Source organism: Tachypleus tridentatus, chromosome 2 (assembly GCF_004210375.1).
Source record: "Tachypleus tridentatus isolate NWPU-2018 chromosome 2, ASM421037v1, whole genome shotgun sequence".
NCBI lineage: Eukaryota > Metazoa > Arthropoda > Merostomata > Xiphosura > Limulidae > Tachypleus > Tachypleus tridentatus.
The window spans coordinates 153,805,034-153,824,519 of NC_134826.1; the positions used below are offsets into that span (position 1 = coordinate 153,805,034).

At 31.7% G+C, this 19,486-nt stretch overlaps 1 protein-coding gene across 1 annotated transcript in view; it reads left to right on the plus strand.

Moving 5' to 3' along the window:
• LOC143245656 (gamma-aminobutyric acid receptor subunit alpha-6-like) overlaps nt 1-17,530 on the plus strand; it is a 53,719-nt gene extending 36,189 nt beyond the window's left edge. The window contains exons 6-9 of the mRNA XM_076492005.1: nt 4,425-4,550; nt 8,286-8,438; nt 14,694-14,923; nt 17,296-17,530. Coding sequence (XP_076348120.1) covers nt 4,425-4,550; nt 8,286-8,438; nt 14,694-14,923; nt 17,296-17,475 — 689 coding nt within the window. The 3' untranslated portion in view covers nt 17,476-17,530. The remainder of the gene's footprint in view (nt 1-4,424; nt 4,551-8,285; nt 8,439-14,693; nt 14,924-17,295) is intronic.
• Nucleotides 17,531-19,486: the final 1,956 nt, after the last annotated feature.

The following is a 19,486-nucleotide window of genomic DNA, read 5'->3' on the forward strand; positions in this document are numbered from 1 at the left end:
CCTGAGTTTTTTTATGAAGTTGTGGGAAGTTGTGACGTTTTTTTTTTCCGTAGTTGATATGAAGTTATGGGATTCTTAATGTGACATTTTTTCCTGAGTTTTATGTTGTTTTTATTTGTTAATGTGACGTTTCTTTCCTAAGTTTCTATGAAGTTATGGGATCCTTAATGTGACGCATGCTCCTAGCTTTTATAAAGTCATGTGATAATTGAGGTTACATTTTCCTAAGTTCTATGAATTTGTGGGATTATTATTGTGTAGTTTGTTCCTAAGTTTTTATGAAGTTGTGTGATTGTTAATGTGATGTTTGTTTACTGGGTTTTTGTGAAGGTATGGGATTCTTTATGTGACGTTTCTACCTAAGTTTTTATGAAGTTGTAGTAGGATTCTTCATACTACCTTTGTTCCTGAGTTTTTATGAAGTTGCGGGATTCTTAATGTGACGTTTGTTCCTACATTTTTATGAAGTTGTGTCATTCTTAATGTGATGATTGTTTTCTAAGTTTTTATGAAATTTTGGGATTTTAATGTTTAGTTTGTTGCTTAGTTTTTATGAAGTTGTGGGACTGTTTATATAACATATCTTTCCTACGTTTTTACGAAGTTTTGATATTTATAATGTGACGCTTGTTCATCTTAGTTCATGAAGTTGTGTGATTCTTAATTTGACGTTTGCTCCTCAGTTCTAATGAGGTTGTAGGATTCTTAATGTGATATTTTTTCTTACGTTTTCAGATGTTATAGGGTTTTTGTGTGACGTTTGTTCCTGAGTTTTTATGAAGTTTTATGACTCTTAATTTGACGGGTTTTTTTTTTCTAAGGTTCAATGAAATTGTGGGATTCTTAATATAACCTTTGTTTAGTAAATTTTGATGAAGTTGTGGCATTCCTAATCTGACGTTTGTCTTCTACGTTTTTATGAAGTTGTGGGATTCTTAATGTGACGTTATTCCTCAGATTTAATGAAGTTGTAGGATACTTAATGTGGCGTTTGTTCCAAATTTCATTAGAAGTTGTGGGATTGTTAATGTTATTTTTGTTCCTAAGTTTTTATGAAGTTGTCGGTTTATTAATGTGAATTTTATTTCTAAGTTTTAATGAACTTATGTAATTAGTAATGTCATGTTTGTCCCCAAGTTTTGTAAAGTCGTGGGATTCTCAATGTGACGTTTCTTTCATAAGTTTTATGAAGCTGTGGGATTCTTAATGGGATGTTTCTTCCTAAGTGTTTATGAAATTGTGGGATTTTTAATGTGACATTTCTTTCCGAAATGTTTATTAAGTTGTGGGTTTTTAATGCGACGTTTTTAGTAATATTTTATGAAGTTGTGGGATTCTTAATGTGAAGTTTTTCATAAATATTTATTAACTCGCAGAATTGTCAATGTGAGGTTTGTTCATAAGTTTTTATAACGTTGTGGCATACTTAATATGCTGGTTGTTTCTTAAGTTTTTACAAAGTTGTGGGATTATAAAGTGACGTTTGTATCGTAAGTTTTTAGAATTGTGTATTCATAATGTACTATTTCTTTCCTAAGTTTTTATGAAGTTGTGGGATTCTTAATGTAACGTTTGTTGGTAAGTTTTTATGAAGTTGTGGGATTCTTAATGTAACGTTTGTTGGTAAGTTTTTATGAAGTTGTAGGATTCTTAATGTGATGTTTTTTCTTAAGTTTTTGTGAAGTGATGGGACTCTTACTGTGGCGTTTGTTCCTAGATTTTATGAATTTAAGGGATCCTTAATGTGAAGTTTCTTTCCTAAATTTCTGTGAACTTTGGGATTCTTAATATGACGTTTTTCCTAAGTTTTTATGAAGTTGTGGGATTTTAATATTCAGGTTGCTACGAACGAAGTTTTTGTAAGGTTGTAGGATTTTTAATTTGATATTTGTTTAATTTGTGTTTGTTAAGTGTTATTCTCTATGAGACGTTTGTTTCTTAGTTTCAATGAAGTTGTTGGATTCTTAATGTGATGTATGTACTGAAGTTTTTATGAAGTTGTGGCATTGTTAATATGACGTTTGTTTCTAAGCTTTTATGAAGTTGTTGGATTCTTAATGTGAATTTTGTTCCTAAATTTTAATGAAGTTGTGGTATTCGTAATGTGATGTTTGTTCCTAAATTCTATGATGTTGTGGGATTCTTAATGTGTCGTTTCTTTCCTAAAATTTTATGAAACTGTGCTATCATTAATGTGACGTTTTTTTCCTAAGTGTTTGTGAAGTTCTGGGATTATTAATGTGACGTTTCTTTCCTTATTTTTTTATGAAGTTGTGGGATTCTTAATGTGAATTTTTTCTAAGATTTTGTGAAGTTTTGGGATTCTTAGTTTTCTGTTTCTTTCACACGTTTTATGAAGTTGTATTTTTAATGTGGCTTTTGTTTCCTAAGTTATTGTGAAGTTGTGGTATTTTTAATGTGACTTTTGTTTCCTAACTTTTTATGAAGATTAGGATTCTTAATGTGACGTTTCATTCTAAAGTTTTTATGATGTTATGGGATTAATTATGTGTCGTTTGTTCCTACGTTTTTTGAAGTTTATCACATTATTTATTTGACGTTTCTTTCCTAAGTTTTTATGAAGTTGTGGGATTTTAATGTGAAGTTTGTTCCTTAGTTGTAATGAAGTTGTGGGATTGTTTATATGACGTATCTTTCTACGTTTTAATGAAGTTTTGATATTTTTAATGTGACGCTTGTTCCTATTATTTCACGAAGTTGTGGGATTCTTAATTTTACGTTTGGTTCTTAGCTCTAATGAAGTTGTTGAATTCTTAATGTGATGGTAAGTTTTTAGACGTTATGGGATTAGTTATGCAACCTTTGTTCTTACGTTTTTATGAAGTTTTATGACTTTTTAATTGACATTTCTTTCCTACGTTTTTATGAAGTTGTATTATTAATTTGACGTTTGTCTTCTACGTTGTTATAACGTTGTGGGATTCTTAATGTGACGTTTTTCCTAAGATTTTGTGAAGCTGTGGGATTATTTATTTCCGTTTGTTTTTCAAGTTTAATGAAGTTGTTGAATTCTTAATGTGAAGTTTCCTACATTTTTATGAACTTGCAGAATTGTTAATGTGAGTTTGTTCTTACGTTTTTATGAAATTGTGGCTTTTTTAATGTGATGGTTGTTTCTTAAGTTTATATGAATTTGTGGGATTCTTAATGTGTCCTTTGTTTCGTAAGTTTTTGAAATTGTGTATTTATAATGTGCTATTGCTTTCCTAAGTTTTTATGAAGCTGTGGGTTTCTTAATATGACGTTTTCTTTCCGAAGTTATTATGATGTTTTGGGATTCTTAATGTGACGTTTGTTCCTAAGTTTTAATGAACTTATGGGATTCTTTATGTGACGTTTGTTCGTAAGTTTTTATGAAATTGTGTGATTCTTAATGTGGCGTTTGTTCCTAAGTTTTTATGAATTTATAGGATTATTTATGTGACGTTTCTTTTTTGAGTTTTTATGAAGTTACGGGATTCTTAATGCAACGTGTGTTTTTTAAATATTTTTATGAAGTTGTGGGATTGTTAAGTTGATGTATCTTTTCTAAGTTTTTGGAAGTATGAGATTCTTAATGTGATGTTTCTTTGTTAAGTTTTTATGAAGTGTAGTATTTTAAATATGAAGTTTTTTCTCAAGGTTTTTATTAAGTGTGGAATTCTTAATATGACGTTTCTTTCCTAAGTTTTATGAAGGGTGTGATTCTTAATGTAACGTTGTTCCTAAGTTGTTTTTCCCTATTTTTTCCATCTTTTAATTTGTATTAAATAATTGTCTCCCCTTTCCACATAAATTAACACTTATTTGCTTATTTTTTGTATTTTCTCTCTTCTGAGATGTTTGTGCTAGAAAAGATATTTGTAACAGGTGTACAAGACTCATCACTTGCTTGGTGTTTAATTTACAAACAGTCATCTGCTCATTTTAAACGGCAGTGTTCATTTATGACAATACTGTAGTCCTTTGTAATATGTTTCAAAACTACCAGACGAAGGGCTTTTGCTCAAATCGTTGTAAATTAATATAATTTTTTTGTTATAGGCGAGTGGTTTTTAATTCTTTTTCACGATTTCAACTGAGTACGACACTATAAGAAAATGCATATTGTGCAGTTTAAATCTATTAGCAACAATAAGGGTTGATGTGTATCTGAATACGGCAGTATGAGAATTAAAACCTATAATAAAATAATGTAGAGGACAGCGTTTTGACCATTGTTAATCTGAAGGTGACCTAAGAAAGTTGTTCTGTGCTTTATTTTGATAAAAGTTTTAATACCCATGTCAGTCGTCTTGAGAAGCATTTTTACTTCAAATGGGCTTCTCGCCATCACTAAAAACTGTTTACGTAAATCAACATTCTTATAACAACATTGACAATGTAAGCTAGTCATTCCAGAGTTGTATTAATTTTGTTTACAGTTGCCTACACTGTTCGAGACGTGATCTACAAATGGAAGGGATCTGATCCCGTGATTATATCTAAGGGAGTGACGCTATCTCAGTATGAATTTCCAAAAATCATCACCACTGATATGACAACAAAACGTAAGTAATTAATACAGACTTGAAGGCATGATGACGTCTAACGTTTGAATACGTAAACGGATGGTATAAATTATTCATTAAACAGTTGCAGTTTTTGATGTACAGTCGTGTGAACAAGTTAGGACACCCTATGACAGCCTGTGTATTTTTGTAACATTTTTGGATGTATGGATATTTAATCTCAATTTCAACAATACTGAGAGATTGTAGGAATATAACTGAACAATTAAAACTGAAGAAAAGACTTTTCAAGATCTTCTATAAATGTAATTCTAAAAAAAATGCATATTCTATCTGAGGAAAAAGTTAGGACACCCCTACATTTATTCCCGCTTGAAATGGCTCAACTCACACACAGGTGCACATGATTAGAAGATCGTTGCTCAGCATTTTGAATGAGGCTTGCCCTATATAAACCTCAGACATTTAGTTTGGTGTGCTCCTGACTGTTAAAGTGAGAGTGAGCACCATGGTGAGAGCAAAAGAGCTGTCTGAGGCCTTCAGAAAGAAAATTGTAGCCTATTATGAGTCTGGTAAGGGATTTGAAAAGATCCCAAACGATTTTGAAATCAGTAATTCCACTATCCGTAAAGTAGTCAACAAGTGGAGGGCTTTCAAAACAACTGCCAACATGCCCAGGTCTGGTCGTCCAAGCAAGTTCACCCGGAGAGCAGACCACAAGATGCTAAAAGAGGTCTCCAAACACTCTAACATATCATCACGGGACTTACAGCAGGCTCTGACTACTGTTAATGTGAAAGTGCGTGTCTCTACAATCAGAAAGAGACTGCACAAGTTTAACTTGCATGGGAGGTGTGCAAGGAGGAAACCTTTGCTCTCTAAGAGAAACATCAAGGCCAGACTGAAGTTTGACAGAGAGAATGTAGACAAAGACCAGGACTTCTGGAATAATGTTCTTTGAACAGATGAGTCCAAAATTGAATTATTTGGACACCAGAACAGAGCACATGTTTGGCGTAAACTAAATACAGCATTCCAGGAAAAGAACCCCATACCAACTGTGAAGCATGGAGGTGGAAGTGTCATGGTTTGAGGCTGCTATGCTGCAGCAGGACCTGGACAGCTCACAATCATAGAATCCACCATGAATTCTACTGTGTATCAGAGGGTGCTTGAGGATCATGAGGATCTGTACGAAAATTAAAGCTGAAGCAGAACTAGATCCTGCAACACGACAATGACCCAAAACATACAGTAAATCCACCAAGGACTAACGAAACCTAAGAAACAGAGAAGAATGGCCAAGTCAAAGCCCAGATCTTAATCCCATTGAGATGCTGTGGGATAACTTGAAATGGGCTGTACATGCAAGAAACCCCTCAAACATCCCACAGCTGACAGAATTTTGCACTGAAGAGTAGGGCAAATTTTCTTCAATCGATGTCAGAAACAAGAAGCGTCTCACTGCAATTATCTCAGCCAAAGCGGGTAACACTAGCTATTAAGGGGTAGGGTGTCCTAACTTTTTTCTCAGTAAGAATATGCATTTTTTTATAATTACATGTACAGAAGATCTTGAAAAGTCTTTTCTTCAGTTTTAATTGTTTAGTTATATTCCTATAATCTCTCAGTATTGTTAACATTGATATTAAATATCTATATATCCACAAATGTTACAAAAATACACAGGCTTTCATAGGGTGTCATAACGTTTTCACATGACTGTATATTGTTAAACTAGTAGCATAGTTTTTACATACACCAATAATGATAATTCTTTCTTTTCAATGAAATGTGAAAGTTACCTTGGCAAATTTATAAGTTCATCTTATAAACACATATAGGTTATTCAGAGCAATTATTCCTTTCAAGATAAAGTAACTAATTCCAACTGATAACAGCGAGCTATTTATGAAAATCAGAACTATAAACCCAGAAATTAATTAAATATACTGTTAAAACTATCTTGTTTATAACAATTACAATGTATTCCTTCATCACTTGGGTACCCTATATTTTAACGATATTTTCGAACATAAATCCACTAATATTACACGAGTTTCACTTAGTACAGGAGATGTAGGTTAGTAATAAGTACATAAACTAAACTTACAAAGTAAAATATTCAATATAAGAAACTACAGAACATACTTGTATAGATTAATTATAGCGGTTCTATCTTTCAGTTAAAATGTTACCTACTTGCACATATTAACTATTGCAGTTCTGTATTTCCAGTTAAAGTGTTAACTACTCACACAGATTAATTATAACAGTTGTAACATTCCAGTTAAAAGTTAACTACTTATATAGATTAAGTATAGCACTCCTATCTCTCCAGTTCAAACGTTCACTACATATTCAGATTAATTATAGCACTTCTGTCTTTCCAGTTACATCGTCAACTACTCACAAAGATTAATTATAGCACTTCTGTCTTTCCAGTTAAACTGTTAACTACTCACAAAGATTAATTATAACACTTCTATCTTTCCAGTTAAAATGTTAACTACTTTTATAGATTAATTTTAGCACTTTTCTCTTTCCAGTTAAAATGTTACCTACTTACATAGATTAATTATAGCACTTCCGTCTTTCCAGTTAAAGTGTTAACTACTCCCATAGATTGATTATAACAGTCCTATATTTCCAGTTATAACGTTAACTACTTACATAGATTAATTACAGCAGTTCTCTGTTTCAGTTGAAGCGTTAAGTACTTACACAGATTAATTACAGCCTTTCTATCTTTTCAGATAATTTGTTAACTACTTATATAGTTTAATTATAGTAGTGTATCTTTCCAGTTAAAGTGTTAACTACTTATATAGATTAATTATAGCAGTTATATATTTCCAGTTAAAGTGTTAACTACTTACATAAGTTAATTATAGCACTTCTATCTTTCCAGTTAGAATGTTAACTAATTATATAGATTTATTATAGCAGTTCTCCAATTAAAATGTTACCTTCTTACTGATATTAATTACAGCAGTTATATCTTTCCAATTAAAATGTTACTTACTTGAATAGATTAATTATAGCACTTCTATTTTTTTTAGATAAAAGGTTAAGTGGTTACATAGCTTAATTATGGCAGTTCTATCTTTCATTTAAAGTGTTAACTACTTACATAGATTAATTATAGCAGTTCTATGTTTCACTTAAAGTGTTAACTACTTACACAGATGAATTATGGTAGCTTTATCTTTGCAGTTAACATCTTACTTTGTTACACATTTAATTATAGCAGTGTATCTTTCCAGATAAAATGTTAAATACTCACATTGGTTAATTACAGCAGTTATATGTCTCCATTTAAAGTGGTAACTACTTACATAGATTAATTTTAGCATTTCTATCTTTCCAGTTAAATGTTATGTACTCACACAGAATAATTACAGCAGTATGTATTTCCAGTTAAATTAACTACTTACACAGATTGATTATAGCTATTCTAAATTTCAAGTTTAAATATTAACTACTTACATAGATTATATATAGCACTTCTAATTTTGCAGTTAGAATATTACACAGATTAATTATAATAAGTGTTAACTACTCACACAGATTAATTACAGCAGTTCTATCTTTGCAGTTAAACTTCTGATTAAGTTAATTATTGTCTGATTGGATATATTCATCAATTACTTGTAAAGTTTATTTTTTTCCTTTTTATCACCCCTTGTACGTATTCATTGAACAAAGAACTTTCTGTGCCATCATTTCAATTGAACTTCAAATAATTATCAAAAATGTTTTGTTTACCCATAGGAAAACGTTCTATATTAATAGCTCGATTTATTCTAAATCGCCGGCGAGGATATTTTATTCTTCAGATCTATGCACCTTGTGCCATGATTGTTGGAGCCTCTTGGGTGTCTTTTTGGATAAACCGGCATGAAACTCCTGGACGAGTAGCTGTAGGTAAGAAGAGACTAAACGCGACACATAACAAAGATAAACTTGTTGTCACACTAATTAGAATCAACACTGAATTTTAATTTTGTTCACATGTCTTTCGCTAAATAAAATGTAGAACAGTTTTTTGAATTTCGCGCAAAACCAAGCGAGGGCTCTCTGCGTTAGCTGCCCATAATCTAGCAATGGAAAAATGCTACTGATCACCGCCTACTACCAACTAAAAATATACACTTTTGGTAAAGAATAGTGGAATTAACTGTCACATATAACTCGCATTTCTTAAGACTGCGAGTGGAACTCCCTAATCACCTGTCCATGTCGGGGCGCGTAGAACTGTGGACTAAACATTATATTAACTTCCATATATTCTGGAACTACTTAATCGTGTTGTACCAAACTAACAACCAGTGGAATAGAGTATCTATTAACTTGTACATATTCTCGTGTACCTCGCCGTCTTTGTTTAGGTTCATTAAAACACCAAACACTGGACTACATTATGTATTAGCTTGTACATAATCTAGTATGCATCATCGTCTTTTATTAAGTTTAATAAAACAACAGACAGTAAACAAACGTATGTATTAACTTGTACATATTCTGGTATACCTCATGGGGTTTAATTACTTTCATTAAAACACCAGACAGTGTAAAACATTATCTATTAACTTGTGCATAATCTGGTTACCTCACCGAGTTTTATTAGCTTCATTAAAACACCAGACGGTGGATTACAGGATTTATGAGCTAACACATAATCTGGTAAACCTTGTTAACTTTTACATAATCTGGCATACCTCACGGTGTTTTATTTGGTTCATTAAAACAACAGACAGTGTACTACAGTATCTATAAACTTATACATAATCTGGTATACCTGACCGTATTTTATTAGGCTCAGTGAAACATCAGACGGTGGACTATAGTATGTACTTAATTGTACATCTATTGGTATTCCTTACCATCTTTTATTAGGTTCATTAAAACACCAGACATTGGAGTTCAGTATGCATTAGCTAGTACATATTCTGGTATACCTCTCGTTGGTTTATTACATTGCTAAGAACAACATACAGTGGATAACAGTATTTATTATCTTATATTTACTCTTGTATACCTCACCGTGTTTCATAAGGTTTATGAAAACAACAGACAGTGAACTACAGTATGTAACAACGTTTGTATATTGTTGTATACCTCAACGTGTTTTATTAGTTTCATTAAAACAACAATGTACATATTAAGTTTTACATATTCTTGTATTCATCACCATGTGTTACTAGTTTGATTAAAACAACAGAAAGTGGACTACAGTATGTATTAACTTGTATATATTCTAGTGTACTTCACCGTGTTTTATGAGGTTCATTGAAACACCAGACAGTGTACAACAATATTTATTAACTTGTACATATTATGTTATACCTCACCGTGTGTTATAAGTGTTTTTAAAACAACAGACTGTGTTCTACAGTATGTATTAAATTATACATATCGTGGTATACCTCATCGTGTGTTATTAATTTCATTAAAACAACAGACATTGGACTACAGTATGTATTAACTTGTTTATTTTCTGGTATACCTCAACGTGTTTTAGTAGGTTCATTTAAACACGAGATAGTGTACCAAAGTATGTATTTACTTGTTCATATACTGATACACCTCACGGTGTTGTATTAGGTTCCTTAAAGCATCATTCAGTGTTTTACCATTATGTATTCATTTGTACATGTTCTGAAATATCTCATCGTGTTTTATTATGTTCATTTAAAAAGCAGACATTTTACTGCAGTTTGTTTTAACTTGTCTATTTTCTGGTATACCTCACCGATTTTTTAGGTTCATTAAAACACCAGATAGTGTACGACACTATGTCTTTGCTTGTACATATTCTGTTGTACCTCACGTTGCTTTATTGTGTTTGTTAAAACAGCAGACAGTGAACTACGGTATTTTTTAACTTGTACATATTCTGGTATTCCTCACTATGTTTTATTAGTTTCATTAAAACAACAGACAGTGGACTATAATATTTGTTAACTTGTACATATTTTGGTATTCCCCCTCGTGTGTTGTTAGGTTCATTAAAACTCTAGACACTATATTACAGTATATATTAATTTGTACATACTCTGGTATTCCTCACTGTGTTTTATTAGTTTCATTAAAACAACAGACAGTGGAGTACAGTATGTATTCACATGTACATATTCTGGAATATCTCACCGTGTTTGATTGTGTTCATTAAAACATTGAACATTTTATTACAGTATTTAGTGATGATGACAAAACTCGCTTGTAGAGAAATATATATGTGAAAATGGCTGTTTATGGTTTAGGTTCACAAAAATATGTGACGATGGCAGAAGAAGGTCGAAACGTTGTTCGCTCCTCTGCATAAAAAATTTCTCAACCCAAACCAGCCGTTTTTACATATATATTTTGTTACAGTATGTTTTAACTTCTTTATTTTCTGGTATATCTCACAGTGTGTTATTAGGTCCACTAAAGCAAAAGACAGTGGAGTACAGTATGCAGTAACTTGTATATTATGTGGTACACCTCACTGTATTTTGTTTATTAAAACACCAGACAGTGGACTACAGTATGTATGAACTTGTTTATATTCTAGTATACCTTACCGTGTATATTAGGTTCATTAAACACGAGACAGTGCACTATAGTATGTATTAAATTGTACATATTCTGAACTTTCTCACCGTGTTTTATTAGGTTCATTAAAACACCAGACAGTGTACTACAGTTTGTATTAACTTTTACACATTCTGGTATACCTCACCGTGATTTATTATGTTCATAAAAACATAGACATTGTACTGCAGTATGTATTAAATTGTCTATTTTCTGTTACTCCTCACCGTGTTTTATTAGGTTCGTAAAAATACCAGACAGTGTTCTGTAGTATGTATTCACTTGTACATATTTTGAAATATCTTACCGTGTTTTATTATGTTCATTAAAAAATCAGACATTTTACTACAGTATGTTTAAATTGCCTATTTTTGGTATAACGTACAGTGTTTTTTATGTTAATTAAAACGCGAGACAGTGTACGACAGTGATGTCGAGAAAACCCACTTGTAGAGAAAAATATATATGTAAAAAACGACTCGTTTGGAGGAATGAGCAACCTTCTTCGGTCATCGTCAGGGTCACAAACGATGACCGAAGAAGGTCGAAACGTTGTTCGCTCCTCTACCAAAATTACTTTCTTAACCCAAACGAGCCGTTTTTTACATATATAGTGTACGACAGTATGTATTAACTCGTACATACTCTGGTACGTTTCACCGTGTTTTATTAGGTTCATTAAAACACAAGACAGTGTACTACAGTCATGTGAAAAAGTTAGGACACCCTATGAAAGCCATTGTATTTTTGTAACATTTTTGGATATATAGATATTTAATTTTAACAATACTGAGAGATTATAGGAATATAACTAAACAATTAAAACTGAAGAAAAGACTTTTCAAGATCTTCTGTACATGTAATGCTACAAAAATGCATATTCTAACTGAGGAAAAGTTAGGACACTCTACCCCCTAGTATCTAGTGTTACCCCCTTTGGCTGAAATAACTGCAGTGAGATGCTTCTTGTATCCATCTACCAGTCTCTGACATCGGTCAGAAGAAAGTTTGCCCTGCTGCAGTAAAGCAGCCCCAAATCATGACACTTCCACCTCCATGCTTCACAGTTGGTATGGGGTTCTTTTCCTGTAATGTTGTATTTGGTTTACGCCAAACATGTCCTCTGTTCTGGTGTACAAATAACTCAATTTTGGACCCATCTGTCCAAAGAACATTATTTTAGAAGTTTTAGTCTTTGTTTACATTCTCTCTGGCAAACTTCAGTCTGGCCTTGATGTTTCTCTTAGAGAGCAAAGGTTTCTTCCTTGCACACCTCCCATGCAAGTTAAACTTGTGCAGTCTCCTTCTAATTGTAGAGGCACGCACTTTCACATCAACAGTAGCCAGAGCCTGCTGTAGGTCCCGTGATAACATGTTAGGGTGTTTGGAGACCTCTTTTAGCATCTTGCGGTCTGCTCTCGGGGTGATCTTGCTTGGACGACCAGACCTGGGCATGTTGGCAGTTGTTTTGAAAGCCCTCCACTTGTTGACTATTTTCCAGATTGTGGAATGACTGATTTCAAAATCGTTTGGGATCTTTTCAAATCCCTTACCAGACTCATAATAGGCTACAATTTTTCTTTCTGAAGGCCTCAGACAGCTCTTTTGCTCTCACCATGGTGCTCACTCTCACTTTAACAGTCAGGAGCACACCAAACTAAATGTCTGAGGTTTAAATAGGGCAAGCCTCATTCAAAATGCTGAGCAACGATCTTCTAATCATGTGCACCTGTGTGTGAGTTGAGCCATTTCAAGCGGGAATAAATGTAGGGGTGTCCTAACTTTTTCCTCAGATAAAATATGCATTTTTTTAGAATTACATTTATAGAAGATCTTGAAAAGTCTTTTCTTCAGTTTTAATTGTTCAGTTATATTCCTACAATCTCTCAGTATTGTTGAAATTGAGATTAAATATCCATACATCCAAAAATGTTACAAAAATACAGAGGCTGTCCTAACTTTTTCACATGACTATACATTATGAATTTGCTTATACATATTCTGTTACACCTCACGTTGCTTTATTGTGTTTGTTAAAACAGTAGACAGTGAACTACAGTATATATTATCTTGTACATACTCTGGTATATTTCATCGTGTTTTATTAGTTTCATTAAAACAACAGACAGTGGACTACAGTATGTGTTAACTTGAACTTATTCTGGTATTCCCCATCGTATTTTGTTAGGTTGATTAAAACTCAAGACTCTATACTACATTATTCATTAATTTGTACATACTCTGGTATATTTCACCGTGTTTTATTAGGTTCCTTAAAACACCACTCAGTGTTCTACAGTATGTATTCACTTTATTTTTTTATTATGTTTTATTATGTTCATTAAAACATCAAACATTTTATTACAGTATGTATTTAGTTGTTTATTTTCTGGTATATCTTATATTGTGTTATTAGGTTCACTAAAGCAAAAGACAGTGGACTACAGTATGTATTAACTTGTACATATTCTGGTATACATCTCGGTGTGTTATTAGATTCATTAAAACAACAGACAGTGGACTGCACTATGTATTGACTTGTTCATATTCTGGAATATCTCACCGTGTTTTGTTATGTTCATTAAAACATCAAACATTGTACTACAGTATGTATTAATTTGAACATTTTCTGGTATAACTCACCGTGTTTTATTAGGTTAATTAAAACACCAGAGAGTATGTATTTGCTTGTACATATTCTGTTAGATTTCACGTTGCTTTATTATGCTCCTTTAAAAGGCAGATTGTGAACTACAGCCTGTATTAACTTGTACATACTCTGTTATACCTCACCGTGTTTTATTAGGTTCATTAAAACACAAGACAGTGTATTACAGTATGTATTTGCTTGTACGTATTCTGTTATACCTCACATTGCTTTATTATGTTCCTTAAAACATCAGACATTGTACTGCAGTATGTATAAATTTATAGATATTCTTGTATACCTCACGGTGTTTTATTAATTTAATTAAAACACCAGATAGTGGACTTCAGTAATTATTCACATGTGCATATTCTGGAATACCTCACCGTGTTTTATTAGAACACCAGATAGTGAACTACATGATGTATTAACTTGTACATAATTTGATATACCTGACAGTGTTTTCTTGTCAATTTATTCACTCTATTGCTCTGTAATAATAACTACAGCCATGACTAAGATAGGAAACTTGTTTTTTTAACTTGCTTCTTTACGTGTATTTTTGTTGATTTTAATCTATATCTTCGTCTATCGTTCTGATATTTTAATTATCTTTTTTATGTTTTTCATTTCATTATCGTACTCTAAGTTTTTACCCTTATTAAGGTGACGGGTTATTTGAATTATTTTTTTCACCGTAATTCAGCACATATTAATAACATACTTGTGATTCTAATGATTATTTCATGTATGTAGATGTAGTTAAGTACCTTTAATGAAAAGTTTTGTTTTAGTGACGTATTAATCTAATAGAAAGTTTAAAGAAATGTTGACCTTTAGGGAGTCGTCGTTATTCCAAATCATGTATTGTACAAACGTGTCACATAGAGTATCCTTTGGATACTAACGAACCTATAGACGGGTTCATCTGGACTCAATAGAGTGGCGTTTTTCAGGTGCTACGACGGTGCTCACACTGGTTACCATGGGATTTGGTGGTAGAACGTCTTTACCCAAGGTACCCTACCCAACAGCTTTAGACTGGTTTATGATCACCTGCTTAACTTTTGTATTTTCTGCCATGGTTGAGTATGCATGTGTGCAGATGATGGGGCGATATGATGAAGAGAGACAACAGACTCGTCTTCATTCCAAGTGGGAAGAAACGAAGAAGGATGACAGCAGGGTAACTGTTTGGGTTAAAAGAAAACAGAGTTCAATTTTTCTTCTTTTGATTATATACACTATACAGAAATTATCTGTTTTTAGAAAACATAAACAGGAACAGTAAGGTCAAGCTTTCTCTTTAAACAACTACTGCACAATACGTTTATGTTCATATTTACATGAAGAGGGACAGTAAGGTCAAACTTTCTGTTTATACAATGAATGCACAGAACGTTTATGTATTCACGTCAAGAGGGATAGTAAGGTCAAGCTTTTTTTGTACAAGGACTGCAGAGAACGTTTATGTATTTACATAAAGAGGGACAGTAAGGTCAAGCTTTCGTTTTGTACAAGGACTGTATAGAACGTTTTTTAGTACACACAAACAGGGACAGTAAGGTAAAACTTTCTGTTTAAACAAGGACTGTACAGAACGTTTTTGTATTTTGTTCACACAAACAGGGACAGTAAGATAAAGCTCTCTGTTTAAATAAGGACTGTACAGAACGTTTTTGTATTTAGCACACATAAACGGGGACAGTAAGGTGAAGTGTCTGTTTCAATAAGGACTGTACAGTGATATAAACAGTGTATTGTTAATGAGGTAATTTCTTCACTAGCATACTACAAAATCAAGAAATTATACAAATTGCTTTTGAGTAATTTAAATAAAATAATTTATGCACAATAAAAATAGGGTTTATATACAATAAAAATAGAGTTTATATACAATAAAAGTATGGCTTATATACAATAAAATAAAGTTTATATACGATAAAAATAGAGTTTACATACAATAAAAATAGGATTTATATTCAATATAAATAGTTTATATGCAATAAAAGTAGAATCTATATACAATGAAAATGGGGTTTATATGCAATAAAAATATAGTTTATATAGAATAAAAAGTTTATACGATTAAAGTAGGGTTTATTTACAATAAAAATATTGTTTATATACAATAAAAATAGTTTATATATAGTAAAAATGGCATTTTTATACAATAAAAGTAGAGTTTACATACAGTAAAAATAGTTTATATACGATAAAAATAAACTTTATATACAATAAAACTAGGGTTTATATTGAATAAAAATAGAATTTGTATACAATAAAAGTAGAGTTTATATACAATACAAATACAATTTATATACAATAAAAATAGAATTTATATACAATAAAAGTAGCGTTTATATACAATAAAAATATGGCTTATATACAAAAAATATGTTTTTGTACAATTAAAATGGAGTTTTAAAGAATAAAAATACGGATTATATACAGTAAAAATAGGATTCATACACAATTAAAATATTATTACACAAATATTATCATACACAATTAAAATATTATACACAATTCAATACAATTAAAATAGGGCTTATATACTATAAAAACAGGGTTTATATACAAGAAATAGTGTTTATACGCAATAAAATATAGTTGATATACAATAAAAATAGAGTTTATATGCAATAAAAATAGGGTTTATATGCAATAAAAATAGGGTTTATATACAATAAAAATAGGGTTTATATACAATAAAAATAGGGTTTATATACGATAAAAATAGGGTTTATATAGAATAAAATAGAGTTTATATACAATAATAACAGGGTTTATAAATAAAATATAGCTTATATGCAATAAAAATAGGGTTTATATACGATAAAAATAGAGTTTATATACAATAATAACAGGGTTTATAAATAAAATATGGCTTATATACAATAAAAATAGGGTTTATATACAATAAAAATAAGGTTTATATACAGTAAAAATAGAGTTTATACAAATAAAAATAGACTATATAGAATAAAAAATAAAATAGAATAAAAATAGAGTTTATATACGATAAAATAGTTTATATAAATAAAAATAGGGTTTATATACAATAAAATATAGCTTATATAGAATAAAAATAGGGTTTATATACAATAAAAAGACTATATAGAATAAAAATAAAGTAGAATAAAAATAGAGTTTATATAATTATTAAAAATAGAGTTTATATAATTATTAAAAATAGAGTTTATATAATTATTAAAAATAGAATTGATATACGATAAAAAATATACTTTATATACAATGAAAACAGTTTATGTACAATAAAAATTGGGTTTATATACGCTAAGCTTATGTATAAAAAACTATATTGTATAGATTTATACCAAATGAGCAAGATAAATATTAATAATGATAGAATTACTGACCATAAAAAATTGATTTCGTTAACTTCTTTTGGTGTGTTTTTTTTGTTCTTAATATAGCTTGAAGAGTTAAGCAGTAAAGGTTCAACAAGAAAGATAAAAAAACTTAAGGACTTCCCAAGTAACTAAAACTCCACGAAACAGATGTATTGTAAATAGACTGGGACATTGTTTTAAGAAGAACAGAAAAAAATATTCTGAACCATACGTGATGGACGAAATGTTACCATCTAGAGCTGATAAGATTGATACTTACTCAAGAGTTTTATTTCCTTTTACGTTTACCCTGCTCAATATTCTGTACTGGGTTTTGTATCTCTACACAATCGGAGATGAAATAGCGGATGATCTAACTTAGCAGGACATGTGATAGTAGGAAAACTTTAAGATAACAATGGGACATCATTTAAAAATATGCAAGTTAATCAGGTGAAGTAGCTAATTTGGGAATATGCTAGTAAAACAACCTATCCACAAAGTGCCTGGTTCAACCTGAATATATTAAACAAGGTGAAAAGTTCAGGAGAGCTAATCATAACATGGTAACTTCGTGATAACAAAAGGCCTGTTTCAACTAGAATATGTTATACGAAATGAAATACTTCAGTAGGGATTGTCATATCATGAAACTTTGTCACAACCAAAGGACCTGTTCGAACCAAAATATGTTAAATGAAATGAATTACTTCACCACAATTATCGTAACTTGATGACAACCAAAGAACTTCTTTCAACAAGAATATCTTAAACAAAATAAAGTAGTTTAGTAAGGATTTTTGCAGCATAATAACTTCGTGACAACCAAAAAGTCCAGTTCAGCAAGATGAAATAGTTCAGTAAGCATTGTTGTAGCATGATAACTTGATCATAACCAAAGCGCCTGGTTAAATCAGAATGTTTTAAACAAGATTGATTAGCTTACAGGGATTGTCGTAGCATGGTAACTTCGTGAAAACCAAAGATCCTGGTAAAAGGAAAATGTGTTAAACAAGGTGAAAAAGTTCAACAGACATTGTTGTAACTTCATCACTTGGTGAAAACCAAAAAACGGTTGAGCAAGAATGTTAATAACGATGGAGTTGGTCAACAGGATCTGTCGTAGCGTGACAATCAACGGGCCTTGTTCATTTGGAATATGTTAAAGAAGATGAAGCAGTTCAATAGGGATTGTCGAAACATGACAGTTTAGTGATAATCAACGGGCCTTGTTCATTTGGAATATGTTAAAGAAGATGAAGCAGTTCAATAGGGATTGTCGAAACATGACAGCTTAGTGATAATCAACGGGCCTTGTTCATTTGGAATATGTTAAAGAAGATGAAGCAGTTCAATAGGGATTGTCGAAACATGACAGCTTAGTGATAATCAACGGGCCTTGTTCATTTGGAATATGTTAAAGAAGATGAAGCAGTTCAATAGGGATTGTCGAAACATGACAGCTTAGTGATAATCAACTGGCCTTGTTCATTTGGAATATGTTAAAGAAGATGAAGCAGTTCAATAGGGATTGTCGAAACATGACAGCTTAGTGATAATCAACTGGCCTTGTTCATTTGGAATATGTTAATGAAGATGAAGCAGTTCAATAGGGATTGTCGAAACATGACAGCTTAGTGATAATCAACGGGCCTTGTTCATTTGGAATATGTTAAAGAAGATGAAGCAGTTCAATAGGGATTGTCGAAACATGACAGCTTAGTGATAATCAACGGGCCTTGTTCATTTGGAATATGTTAAAGAAGATGAAGCAGTTCAATAGGGATTGTCGAAACATGACAGCTTAGTGATAATCAACGGGCCTTGTTCATTTGGAATATGTTAAAAAAGATGAAGCAGTTCAATAGGGATTGTCGAAACATGACAGCTTAGTGATAATCAACGGGCCTTGTTAATTTGGAATATGTTAAAGAAGATGAAGTAGTTCAATAGGGATTGTCGAAACATGACAGCTTAGTGATAATCAACGGGCCTTGTTCATTTGGAATATGTTAAAGAAGATGAAGCAGTTCAATAGGGATTGTCGAAACATGACAGCTTAGTGATAATCAACGGGCCTTGTTCATTTGGAATATGTTAAAGAAGATGAAGCAGTTCAATAGGGATTGTCGAAACATGACAGCTTAGTGATAATCAACGGGCCTTGTTCATTTGGAATATGTTAATGAAGATGAAGCAGTTCAATAGGGATTGTCGAAACATGACAGCTTAGTGATAATCAACGGGCCTTGTTCATTTGGAATATGTTAAAGAAGATGAAGCAGTTCAATAGGGATTGTCGAAACATGACAGCTTAGTGATAATCAACGGGCCTTGTTCATTTGGAATATGTTAATGAAGATGAAGCAGTTCAATAGGGATTGTCGAAACAT